Consider the following 13,811-nt stretch of genomic DNA (forward strand, 5'->3'; position numbering starts at 1 on the left):
CCACTCCCCTCCTGACCCACTACTCCCCTCCTGACCCTCCACTCCCCTCCTGACCCCCCACTCCCCTCCTGACCCTCCTCTGCCATGTCACCCTGCCAAGTGCTTCCATATCCCTTTAACTCCTAAACATGTTCCTCAATAAGCAATCAGTCCGAGTGGTGGTCTAATGTACTGTGTGTGTGTGAGAGAGAGAGCGTATGTATATGTGTGTGTTTAAGTGTGTTGGAACACGTTTGAATCCATGTACGATTATTTGATTGACATTAAGTGATCCTGCTTTAAGTATGACTTTGTGTGTATTTATGGGTGTATATGTATGTATGTATGTATGTATGTATGTATGTATGTATGTATGTATGTATGTATGTATGTATGTATGTATGTATGTATGTATGTATGTGGGTGACTGTGTGCATGAACACATCCTGTACACACAGCTATATAAATATATTAACATTTTATAATTTATCAGTTTAAGCTAAATGACAAATGGCCTCTATATTGAGATGAATTCAGTAACTGGTAAGTACTGTGACCGTGTGATGCTGCATACCACGTCTTTACAGCCACACAGCAGATCTAGTCGTTACAGATCTAGTCAGATAGCATATCTAGTCAGACAGTGGATCTAGACGTTACAGATCTAGTCAGATAGCGGATCTAGTCAGACAGTGGATCTAGTCGTTACAGATCTAGTCAGATAGCGGATCTAGTCAGACAGTGGATCTAGTCGTTACAGATCTAGTCAGATAGCATATCTAGTCAGACAGTGGATCTAGACGTTACAGATCTAGTCAGATAGCATATCTAGTCAGACAGTGGATCTAGACGTTACAGATCTAGTCAGATAGCGGATCTAGTCAGACAGTGGATCTAGACGTTAGTCAGATCTAGTCAGATAGTGGATCTAGTCAGATCTAGTGGATCAGTGGATCGTTACAGATCTAGTCAGATAGTGGATCTAGACGTTAGAGATCTAGTCAGACAGTGGATCTAGATGTTACAGATCTAGTCAGACAGTGGATATAGACGTTACAGATCTAGTCAGATAGCGGATCTAGTCAGACAGTGGATCTAGACGTTACAGATCTAGTCAGATAGCGGATCTAGTCAGACAGTGGATCTAGACGTTACAGATCTAGTCAGATAGCGGATCTAGTCAGACAGTGGATCTAGACGTTACAGATCTAGTCAGATAGTGGATCTAGACGTTACAGATCTAGTCAGACAGTGGATCTAGATGTTACAGATCTAGTCAGACAGTGGATATAGACGTTACAGATCTAGTCAGATAGCGGATCTAGTCAGACAGTGGATCTAGACGTTACAGACCTAGTCAGATAGGGGATCTAGTCAGACAGTGGATCTAGACGTTACAGATCTAGTCAGATAGCGGATCTAGTCAGACAGTGGATCTAGACGTTACAGATCTAGTCAGATAGTGGATCTAGACGTTACAGATCTAGTCAGATCTAGTGTTACAGATCTAGTCAGACAGTGGATCTAGACGTTACAGATCTAGTCAGATAGCGGATCTAGTCAGACAGTGGATCTAGACGTTACAGATCTAGTCAGATAGCAGATCTAGTCAGACAGTGGATCTAGACGTTACAGATCTAGTCAGATAGCGGATCTAGTCAGACAGTGGATCTAGACGTTACAGATCTAGTCAGATAGCGGATCTAGTCAGACAGTGGATCTAGACGTTACAGATCTAGTCAGATAGCGGATCTAGTCAGACAGTGGATCTAGTCGTTACAGATCTAGTCAGATAGCGGATCTAGTCAGACAGTGGATCTAGACGTTACAGATCTAGTCAGATAGTGGATCTAGACGTTACAGATCTAGTCAGACAGTGGATATAGACGTTACAGATCTAGTCAGATAGCGGATCTAGTCAGACAGCAGATCTAGTTGTTACAGATCTAGTCAGATAGTGGATCTAGATGTTACAGATCTAGTCAGATAGCGGATCTAGTCAGACAGTGGATCTAGACGTTACAGATCTAGTCAGATAGCGGATCTAGTCAGACAGTGGATCTAGACGTTACAGATCTAGTCAGACAGCGGATCTAGACGTTACAGATCTAAGAAACAGCTAGCAGCTGGAAGACAACCCTTGTTATCAGAAGTGGAAGATGAACTGCAGATCAGAAGGAGAAGTGGAACAGAGATTGTGAACAAAGAGAAAAGAGGTATACTGTTCCAACACAGTGCTTTGTTGGAAAATTAAAGGGTTAAAACAAACAGAAATCAATGAAATCAAAACCCTGTGCTGACATCTAATCGTTAGAAAATTTGGCAGCATAAATTGATGATGATGATGGCGTGATGATGAAGGTGGTGGTGGAAGTGTCCAGTACATTCCCACCATTGGATCTGGACCCCACCAACAGAACACGGACCACAAGCAGAGCAACAGACACCCATGATTGGTCAATCACTCTGGAGTTCCAATGACAATGGAAAAATTGAAATGATGTAAAATAAAAAAATAATAAAAATGAAATAAATAAAACAAACAAAAGAAAACAACGTAATAAATTGACATATTGGCAAATCAAAGAAGAAGAAAAGATTTGTGTAAAAAAAAAAGCTTTTATAAAACACTACAGAATGCAGCAAGTGTCCGTTGCTCTTTAGTTTTGTTGTTGCAGACAGATGTGAGGTTGCCATGGTGACCATAAGAAGCCCGTGTAAGACTGGAGTAGTTGCATACGTTGGACTCCAGATCTGAAACGACAGAGACGGGACCCAGAGAAGGAGTTTAAAGACATTGGATTGATTGAGAGCGGAATGTGGACATTTGGAATTCTGAGATGACTTACCTCTCGGGGGCGGGGTCTACCAGTGGGGAGGGACATAGCTGTAACCAGGTGTGCCCTGGGACCGGTACTGTGGCATGGTGACGTGTTGGTGAGCACCCAGCTGAGCGTGCTGAGGCGTGGTCAACAGGGTTCCTACAGGACGACACATGCATCATCAGGGTAACATGTCATTTTGTCACTATTGTTTGGACCGTAATTGTTTGGGCCTATATGACGCAGACCAAACTAATACAACTTACACCAAAAACACAATCATTTTAGCATAAGAATAATCCATTTTGCATAGGAAATTAAATAGAATCATTTTAAAAAGGTGTTTAATATGAAAATATATGTAATGTTCACGTGATGTCAGCATGATGTAGCCACACCAGCTTCCTCAGTCATCCGTCCTACCTGCACTCATAGCCATGGTGGTCCCGGCAACCATCCCCATGGCAGCCATTCCGTTGTTTCTAGGGGCTTGGACCGGGGCGGGGTAGAGGGCTGAGGGCAGGCTGTTTGGCTGAACCACTGTGGTGTGGTGGATTACATGAGGCTGAGGCTGAGCAGCATACACAGGCTGGGTGTAATACGCCTACAGACACAGAGACAGAGGTTAGAGTGTGACTGTGTTAGTGTGTGTCTGTGTGTGTTGATGTGTGTGTGCATGTGAGTAGTGTGTTGATTTACATAGGGCTGGGCCGCATACACTGGCTGGCCATAATACGCTGCTGCCTACAGGGAGACAGAGAGAGAGGTTAGGGTGTGTGTGTGTGCTTATCAGTACATAAAGGTCCTACTGAGGGTAGTAAACGTTGAGGGAGTAGGATGTGTGTGTACGCTGAGGTTAGGATTGTATATAGGTGTGTGTGTGTGTGTTTGTATAGAAGTTGCTGAGGGTAGGAGTAGGGTGTGTGTGTGTGTGTGTGTGTGTTTGTGTGAAGGGTATGTGTGCTTACCTGTGCATATAAGTTCTGCAGGTTCTGCATGCTCTGCAGGTTCTGCATGCTCTGCAGGTTCTGCTGGGGGTAGGCACTTCTGATGGGGTACATGGCTGTTTGGTAGGGGTTGGGGGAGGGGGAGTATGGCGGAGGGGCTCCGTTCGTCTGGGTGGGGGGCACTTTATACGGAGTACCCGCTGTAGTGTATCCTACACACACACGCACACACACACACACACACACACACACACACACACACACACACACACACACACACACACACACACACACACACACAGAGAGAGATGAAACATAGATCCACCGGCCAAGACATGTATAATAGTGACATATCCGTCCTCTCAGTCCTAATGTAGTACATCAGCAGTGTTCATTTCATCAACAACAATAGTGACTCAAATATTTGTGAAACACCTATTTTTCAGAAGCAATTGACGAGACTAACTGACTAAACTAAAGTAACCAAACTAAAGTAAAATTATTCCAGTTGACTAAAACGTGACAAAATCATCTCTGTGACCAAAATCAGACTAGTAAATGGACTGGACAAGAGGTTTTGGAGAGATTGAGAGCTTTTCAGAAATGACCCATTGTTACGGATACAGTTATCCTGTGTGTGTATCCTGTGTGTGTATCCTGTGTGTGTATCCTGTGTGTGTATCCTGTGTGTGTATCCTGTGTGTGTATCCTGTGTGTGTATCCTGTGTGTGTATCCTGTGTGTGTATCCTGTGTGTGTATCCTGTGTGTGTATCCTGTGTGTGTATCCTGTGTGTGTGTGTTTCTTTTCTCTCCTTCTCCTTATAATTTGCATGAGTTATGTTACGGGTCTCATTACCATCCCCCCTAGACTGTCGGGCCAAAAGGGATTCGTAACACCTATAATGACCCATAATAACCCACTGGCTCTATGTTGTCTTCCTATCGTCCATTCATGAAGCATATTGTGGTCCGCTCTAACACTGGGCTACTTGCAGACCAGACCATTAACCATATGTTCAGGATACGCCTTGTTCAGTCATGTTACCTCATTAGCTAGCTACAGCTAACAACCTGCATTCAGCAGGATGCAACGTTCTGGAACGTTCAGATAGACATATGGTATGTAGAACAAACATGCCTCTGACATGTTGAATAAGGAATAACGTTAGAAATTCTGATAATAGACCTATCTTCAAATATGTTGCTAGAACAAGGCTATGCATGCTTGTGCACATGGAAGTCAGTGATTTATGTTTACTATAGTTTAATGAGGCAATACAAATCTGATGTGACTAAAATGAAAGGGTATTTTAGCCCACTGTTTTTGTCATTTTGACAATAACTAGACTAAATCATTATTCAAATGACAACATGTGAATAAGACTTGATAATTTAGTCAAAATGACTACAACTAGAGAAAAGAAAAAAAAATAGTGCAAAAATGAACACGGCAATAGAATACAATCCAGTCAGAGTATGACTAGTCAATGTCTCCCCCTCGTGGTAGAGTCTCATCATTACAGTATCCTAGTGGTATAGAGCCTCATCATTACAGTCTCCTCCTAGTGGTAGAGTCTCATCATTACAGTATCCTAGTGGTATAGAGCCTCATCATTACAGTCTCCTCCTAGTGGTAGAGCCTCATCACTACAGTCTCCTCCTAGTGGTAGAGTCTCATCACTACAGTCTCCTCCTAGTGGTAGAGCCTCATCATTACAGTATCCTAGTGGTAGAGCCTCATCACTACAGTCTCCTCCTAGTGGTCGAGCCTCATCATTACAGTATCCTAGTGGTAGAGCCTCATCATTACAGTCTCCTCCTAGTGGTAGAGCCTCATCATTACAGTCTCCTCCTAGTGGTAGAGTCTCATCACTACAGTCTCCTCCTAGTGGTAGAGTCTCATCATTACAGTATCCTCCTAGTGGTAGAGTCTCATCACTACAGTATCCTCCTAGTGGTAGAGCCTCATCACTACAGTCTCCTCCTAGTGGTAGAGTCTCATCATTACAGTCTCCTCCTAGTGGTAGAGTCTCATCACTACAGTCTCCTCCTAGTGGTAGAGTCTCATCATTACAGTCTCCTCCTAGTGGTAGAGTCTCATCATTACAGTCTCCTCCTAGTGGTAGAGCCTCATCATTACAGTCTCCTCCTAGTGGTAGAGCCTCATCATTACAGTCTCCTCCTAGTGGTAGAGCCTCATCATTACAGTCTCCTCCTAGTGGTAGAGCCTCATCATTACAGTATCCTAGTGGTAGAGCCTCATCACTACAGTCTCCTCCTAGTGGTAGAGTCTCATCATTACAGTCTCCTCCTAGTGGTAGAGTCTCATCACTACAGTCTCCTCCTAGTGGTAGAGTCTCATCATTACAGTCTCCTCCTAGTGGTAGAGTCTCATCATTACAGTCTCCTCCTAGTGGTAGAGCCTCATCACTACAGTCTCCTCCTAGTGGTAGAGTCTCATCACTACAGTCTCCTCCTAGTGGTAGAGCCTCATCATTACAGTATCCTAGTGGTAGAGCCTCATCACTACAGTCTCCTCCTAGTGGTAGAGTCTCATCATTACAGTCTCCTCCTAGTGGTAGAGTCTCATCATTACAGTCTCCTCCTAGTGGTAGAGCTTCATCACTACAGTCTCCTCCTAGTGGTAGAGCCTCATCACTACAGTCTCCTCCTAGTGGTAGAGTCTCATCATTACAGTATCCTAGTGGTATAGAGCCTCATCATTACAGTCTCCTCCTAGTGGTAGAGTCTCATCATTACAGTCTCCTCCTAGTGGTAGAGCCTCATCACTACAGTCTCCTCCTAGTGGTAGAGTCTCATCATTACAGTATCCTAGTGGTATAGAGCCTCATCATTACAGTCTCCTCCTAGTGGTAGAGTCTCATCATTACAGTCTCCTCCTAGTGGTAGAGCCTCATCACTACAGTCTCCTCCTAGTGGTAAAGCCTCATCACTACAGTCTCCTAGTGGTAGAGCCTCATCACTACAGTCTCCTCCTAGTGGTAGAGCCTCATCACTACAGTCTCCTCCTAGTGGTAGAGTCTCATCACTACAGTCTCCTCCTAGTGGTAGAGTCTCATCATTACAGTCTCCTCCTAGTGGTGGAGACTCATCACTACAGTCTCCTAGTGGTGTAGCCTCATCATTACAGTCTCCTCCTAGTGGTGTAGCCTCATCACTACAGTCTCCTCCTAGTGGTAGAGTCTCATCATTACAGTCTCCTCCTAGTGGTAGAGCCTCATCACTACAGTCTCCTCCTAGTGGTAGAGTCTCATCATTACAGTCTCCTCCTAGTGGTAGAGTCTCATCATTACAGTCTCCTCCTAGTGGTAGAGCCTCATCACTACAGTCTCCTCCTAGTGGTAAAGCCTCATCACTACAGTCTCGTAGTGGTAGAGCCTCATCACTACAGTCTCCTAGTGGTAGAGCCTCATCACTACAGTCTCCTAGTGGTAGAGCCTCATCACTACAGTCTCCTAGTGGTAGAGCCTCATCACTGCAGTCTCCTCCTAGTGGTAGAGCCTCATTACTACAGTCTCCTTGTGGTAAAGCCTCATCACTACAGTCTCCTTTTGGGAAAGCCTCATCACTACAGTCTCCTAGTGGTAGAGCCTCATCACTACAGTCTCCTAGTGGTAGAGCCTCATCACTACAGACTCCTAGTGGTAGAGCCTCATCACTACAGTCTCATCCTAGTGGTAGAGCCTCATCACTACAGTATCCTAGTGGTAGAGCCTCATCACTACAGTCTCCTAGTGGTAGAGCCTCATCACTACAGTCTCCTAGTGGTAGAGCCTCATCACTACAGTCTCCTAGTGGTAGATCCTCATCACTACAGTCTCCTAGTGGTAGAGCCTCATCACTACAGTCTCCTGGTGGTAGAGCCTCATCACTACAGTCTCCTGGTGGTAGAGCCTCATCACTACAGTCTCCTAGTGGTAGAGCCTCATCACTACAGTCTCCTAGTGGTAGAGCCTCATCACTACAGACTCCTAGTGGTAGAGCCTCATCACTACAGTCTCCTAGTGGTAGAGCCTCATCACTACAGACTCCTAGTGGTAGAGCCTCATCACTACAGTCTCATCCTATTGGGAGAGCCTCATCACTACAGTCTCCTAGTGGTGCCTCATCACTACAGTCTCCTAGTGGTAGAGCCTCATCACTACAGTCTCCTAGTGGTAGAGCCTCATCACTACAGTCTCCTAGTGGTAGATCCTCATCACTACAGTCTCCTAGTGGTAGATCCTCATCACTACAGTCTCCTAGTGGTAGATCCTCATCACTACAGTCTCCTAGTGGTAGATCCTCATCACTACAGTCTCCTAGTGGTAAAGCCTCATCACTACAGTCTCATCCTAGTGGTAGAGCCTCATCACTACAGTCTCATCCTAGTGGTAGAGCCTCATCACTACAGTCTCATCCTAGTGGTAGAGCCTCATCACTACAGTCTCCTAGTGGTAGAGCCTCATCACTAGTCTCCTCCTAGTGAAAGTCACCCAGTAAAATACTACTTGAGTAAAAGTCAAAATGTTTTTGGTTTTAAATATACTTAAGTATCAAAAGTAAAAGTATAAACCATTTCAAATTCTTTATATTAAGCAAAGCAGACGGCACAATATTCTTTTTTTTTTTTTTTTAAATTGACGGATAGTCAGGGGGCACATTCCAACACTCAGACATAATTTACAAACTAAGCATTTGTGTTAGTGAATCTGCCAGATCAGAGGCATGGGGATGATCAGGGATGTTCTCATGATAAGTGTGTGAATTGGACCATTTTCCTGTCAAAATGTAACGAGTACTTTTGGATGTCAGGGAAAATGTATGGAGTAAAAAGTACTTTATTTTCTTTAGGAATGTAGTGAAGTAAAAGTTGGCAAAAATATAAATAGTAAAGTAAAGTACAGATACCCCAAAAAACGCCGTAAAGTAGTACTTTATTGTATTTTTACACCACGGAGTATAGGCATTAGGCATCTAACATATTGCTTCCTCCTGTCCAGTGTTGTCAGATTAGAACAGGGAAAGGAAATGAAGCCACTGACATGATTTAGATCCACCAAATGAATTACACAATATCTTATTAGCTACTTATATTGCTTTATGCTACATACATTAAACGTTTAGGCTATATATAGTGGGTTATTGAGATGTGCCTATGGTTATCCTACGACTGCTCTATAGACCTCTTTCTGTGTTTGCAAACAGTGCCGCACGAGGCCGATGCGCACAACTTGGAAGGCAGCAACAAAAGCCTCTATTTACATGTTGCTTTTGAGTGCATTTCTCACTACTTTTGGATTATGATTGGATTTTAAGGCTCGTATGAATGTCCTGCTTAATATAATGTTTGTGTCATCATCGCAAATCAACTGCATTGTACTTAAAAAAACAACTTCAACCAGTAATATTTAATATTAATACAGTAATATTGAAAAACAACTTCAACCAGTAATATTGATCTTTGGATAGCTTTTGCTACAGCCTATATCAATGAACGTTAGCATTCTAGCTAACGACCGCTGCATCCAAAACAGTTATTTTGAAAAGATCACAACCAAATATAATCTTCAAGCAAATATAATCTTCAAGCAAAAACAAAACATAATTGTAAGTGTACGAAAACCCAAGAAAGTTATTTTGTTTTGAAGTAAATGAGCATAAATTTAGGCTGTTGTTGAATGGGCGCAGAAGGCGATGGCTTCTTACTGCCACCATGAGTCGCACACATCTGTGCATGACGTCAGTGTGTCGTGTGCTGGAAAAGGGTCTCTTTGTGTAGTACTCTGCTAGAACCACCAGGGGATAGCTGACTACTCTATACCAGGGGTCTCCGACCTTTTCTAGCATGAGAGCTACTTTAAAATAATGAAATATGTTGAGAGCTCATTCGAGCTTTCAAATAGGCACATTATTCTCTTCTCTTCTGGGTCCTTAGCGTACAAGAGAAAGTAGTGCAGTGTTTTCTGTCAATATACCTGTTCAAATAAAGGTTAATAAACAACTCTAAAGGGGTCCTATAAAATCAGTTTTATATATTCCCAAATGATGTTGTTTTCTCAGTTGTACATTTCCTGGTTTTAGATCGATTTTATATTTCACTCTCAAAATTACAATTGTTTATAGAGAAAATATGGAATTGGAGTCCATGTCAATGCTTAAATAAAACAAACACGTTTAGATTTGAGTGTAATTCCCCTTTAATTTCACATCTGGCCCTTTAATTGCTCATCTAACGAGTGAGGAATGTGCCGGTCTAGCAATGGTTCAGTACTGCTGCTGCTCATTTCATGGCAAAGTTTACAAATAATAAATAATAGATAAATGATAAACACTGAACAAAAATTGGCAATTGGCATGCTGACTGCAGGAATGCCCACGAGAGCTGTTGTCAGACAATTGAAGGTTCATTTCTCTACCATAAGCCGCTGCCAATGTTGTTTTAAAGAATTTGGCAGTATCCCCAACTGGCCTCAAACCGCAAACCACGTGAATGGCGTCGTGTGGGCGAGCGGTTTGCTGATGTCAACGTTGTGAACAGAGTGCCCCATAGTGGCGTGGGAATTATGGTATGGGCAGGCATAAGCTATAGACAACGAACACAATTGCATTTTATTGATGGCAATTTGAATGCACAGAGATACTGTGACGAGATCCCGAGACCCATTGTTGTGCCATTCATCCGCCACCATCACCTCATGTTTCACCATGATAATGCATGGCCCCATGTCGCAAATATCTGTACACAATTCCAGGAAACTGAAAATGTCCCAGTTTTTCCATGGCCTGCATAGTCACCAGACATGTCACCCATTGAGCATGTTTGGGATGCTCTGAATTGATGTGTACGATAGCTTGTTCCAGGTCCCGTCAATATCAAGCAACTTCGCACAGCCATTGAAGAGGAGTGGGACAACATTCCCCAGGCCACAATCCCTATCTTTTTATAAGGTATCTGTGACCAACAGATGCATATCTGTATTCCCAGTCATGTGAAATCCATAGGTTAGTGGCTAATGAATTGATTTCAATTGACTGATTTCCTTATATGAACTGTAACTCAATAAAATCTTTGTAATTGTTGCATGTTGCGTTTACATTTTTGTTCAGTGTACTTATTATATAATTCTGCCAGGTAAGCCTACTTTGCAGTTAACATTTAATTGAGAAGGTTTTGGGGAAAGTATTTCTGTCTACCCACAAGATGGTTACCACATCAACTGGCTACAGACAGACTGATAGACAAACGTGTGCATCCCAGACAGACAGGGGCAATATTTATGGAAATGTATTGACAGATTTTGGGTTAAGTTTTTTTTTTAAAGCAAATAGCGGCTAACAGGGGGTGGAATATAGTCAATGTTGCGTTGATTAGATAAAAGCTGGAAGCTTGCATGGTCTGATACTTGTGAGATTTGATTGACAGTTTGCAGGGGAAAACATAACAAATTGCATGTACTTTCAGAATTGTTTGGTGAGCTACTCATATGTGGGATGTGAGCTACTGGTGGTTCCCGATTGACCTGTTGGGGACCCCTGCTCTATACGTTTTTTTTGTAGTACACGAGTAGTACTTTGTGTAGTAATCTGTTAGAACCACCAGGGGGCAGCTGACTTGTGTCGTACTTTGTGTAGTAATCTGTTAGAACCACCAGGGGGCAGCTGAAGATCATGCTGCGCTGCTCAGAGGATTATAGAACACAAAGCCAAGGACACAGGAACAAAGAGAGCGAGAGATGCTGAGGAGCTCCACCGTGCATCACCATCAACCAGCTCTGAATGGCAATTACACAAGCATCAGCGTGCAGCCGATATCAGTCTGTGTTATTGTGTCCAGTCTGAAGGCCATGGGTGAATGAATATTATGTGGACAATATATTAATCAAGATGTTGCCCTCTAAATATGACTTGAGGGGGGTAGGCTATTCAGAACGTTGTAGTCTAGTGTTGTAGAAGAAAACATGTAGTCCTCAAGTAACCCACCAGAGAATCACTAGGGCCGCAAGGTGGAGGAGATGAGACAAGGATGTTAGCTACAGATTACGGGAAAAGAAAATGAAAAGCCACTTGTAGCACCGGATGCAATCATTTATTCGCCAATGTTTCAACGGCAAACTGTCTTCTCCAGGGTAGCTTTAGATTTCTACCAAACAATGGAACATCATTCGCCAAACCTTGGACACAATCACCTGAACTCTACATGGGGCGGCAGGGTAGCCTAGTGGTTAGCTACAGTAGTAACTACCTCCTATTACTAGCTGACAACTACAGTAGTAACTACCTCCTAGTACTAGTTGACAACTACAGTAGTAACTACCTCCTAGTACTAGCTGACAACTACAGTAGTAACTACCTCCTAGAGTTAGCTGACAGCTACAGTAGTAACTACCTCCTAGAGTTAGCTGACAGCTACAGTAGTAACTACCTCCTAGAGTTAGCTGACAACTACAGTAGTAACTACCTCCTAGAGTTATCTGACAGCTACAGTAGTAACTACCTCCTAGAGTTAGCTGACAGCTACAGTAGTAACTACCTCCTAGAGTTAGCTGACAGCTACAGTAGTAACTACCTCCTAGAGTTAGCTGACAGCTACAGTAGTAACTACCTCCTAGAGTTAGCTGACAGCTACAGTAGTAACTACCTCCTAGAGTTAGCTGACAGCTACAGTAGTAACTACCTCCTAGAGTTAGCTGACAGCTACAGTAGTAACTACCTCCTAGAGTTAGCTGACAGCTACAGTAGTAACTACCTCCTAGAGTTAGCTGACAGCTACAGTAGTAACTACCTCCTAGAGTTAGCTGACAGCTACAGTAGTAACTACCTCCTAGAGTTAGCTGACAGCTACAGTAGTAACTACCTCCTAGAGTTAGCTGACAGCTACAGTAGTAACTACCTCCTAGAGTTAGCTGACAGCTACAGTAGTAACTACCTCCTAGAGTTAGCTGACAGCTACAGTAGTAACTACCTCCTAGAGTTAGCTGACAGCTACAGTAGTAACTACCTCCTAGAGTTAGCTGACAGCTACAGTAGTAACTACCTCCTAGAGTTAGCTGACAGCTACAGTAGTAACTACCTCCTAGAGTTAGCTGACAGCTACAGTAGTAACTACCTCCTAGAGTTAGCTGACAGCTACAGTAGTAACTACCTCCTAGAGTTAGCTGACAGCTACAGTAGTAACTACCTCCTAGAGTTAGCTGACAGCTACAGTAGTAACTACCTCCTAGAGTTAGCTGACAGCTACAGTAGTAACTACCTCCTAGAGTTAGCTGACAGCTTAGTAACTACCTCCTAGAGTTAGCTGCTACAGTAGTAACTACCTCCTAGAGTTAGCTGACAGCTACAGTAGTAACTACCTCCTAGAGTTAGCTGACAGCTACAGTAGTAACTACCTCCTAGAGTTAGCTGACAGCTACAGTAGTAACTACCTCCTAGAGTTAGCTGACAGCTACAGTAGTAACTACCTCCTAGTTAGTTAGCTGACAGCTACAGTAGTAACTACCTCCTAGAGTTAGCTGACAGCTACAGTAGTAACTACCTCCTAGAGTTAGCTGACAGCTACAGTAGTAACTACCTCCTAGAGTTAGCTGACAGCTACAGTAGTAACTACCTCCTAGAGTTAGCTGACAGCTACAGTAGTAACTACCTCCTAGAGTTAGCTGACAGCTACAGTAGTAACTACCTCCTAGAGTTAGCTGACAGCTACAGTAGTAACTACCTCCTAGAGTTAGCTGACAGCTACAGTAGTAACTACCTCCTAGAGTTAGCTGACAGCTACAGTAGTAACTACCTCCTAGAGTTAGCTGACAGCTACAGTAGTAACTACCTCCTAGAGTTAGCTGACAGCTACAGTAGTAACTACCTCCTAGAGTTAGCTGACAGCTACAGTAGTAACTACCTCCTAGAGTTAGCTGACAGCTACAGTAGTAACTACCTCCTAGAGTTAGCTGACAGCTACAGTAGTAACTACCTCCTAGAGTTAGCTGACAGCTACAGTAGTAACTACCTCCTAGAGTTAGCTGACAGCTACAGTAGTAACTACCTCCTAGAGTTAGCTGACAGCTA

At 43.3% G+C, this 13,811-nt stretch overlaps 1 protein-coding gene across 3 annotated transcripts in view; it reads right to left on the minus strand.

The window, feature by feature from the left end:
• Positions 1–1,475: 1,475 nt before the first annotated feature.
• The window catches only part of LOC112247606 (protein FAM168A), a 57,318-nt gene continuing 44,982 nt past the window's right edge, over positions 1,476–13,811 (minus strand). For 2 of the 3 annotated variants that reach the window (XM_042296428.1, XM_042296426.1), the window contains 5 exons: positions 3,770–3,960; positions 3,501–3,545; positions 3,225–3,405; positions 2,829–2,960; positions 1,476–2,733 (listed from right to left, as the gene is read on the minus strand). In XM_042296428.1, the coding sequence (XP_042152362.1) occupies positions 2,845–2,960; positions 3,225–3,405; positions 3,501–3,545; positions 3,770–3,960 (533 nt within the window). In that variant the 3' untranslated portion in view covers positions 1,476–2,733; positions 2,829–2,844. The remainder of the gene's footprint in view (positions 2,734–2,828; positions 2,961–3,224; positions 3,406–3,500; positions 3,546–3,769; positions 3,961–13,811) is intronic. The other variant, XM_042296427.1, reaches the window with a different exon arrangement.

The sequence above is a fragment of the Oncorhynchus tshawytscha genome, linkage group LG13, assembly GCF_018296145.1.
Source record: "Oncorhynchus tshawytscha isolate Ot180627B linkage group LG13, Otsh_v2.0, whole genome shotgun sequence".
Lineage (NCBI taxonomy): Eukaryota > Metazoa > Chordata > Actinopteri > Salmoniformes > Salmonidae > Oncorhynchus > Oncorhynchus tshawytscha.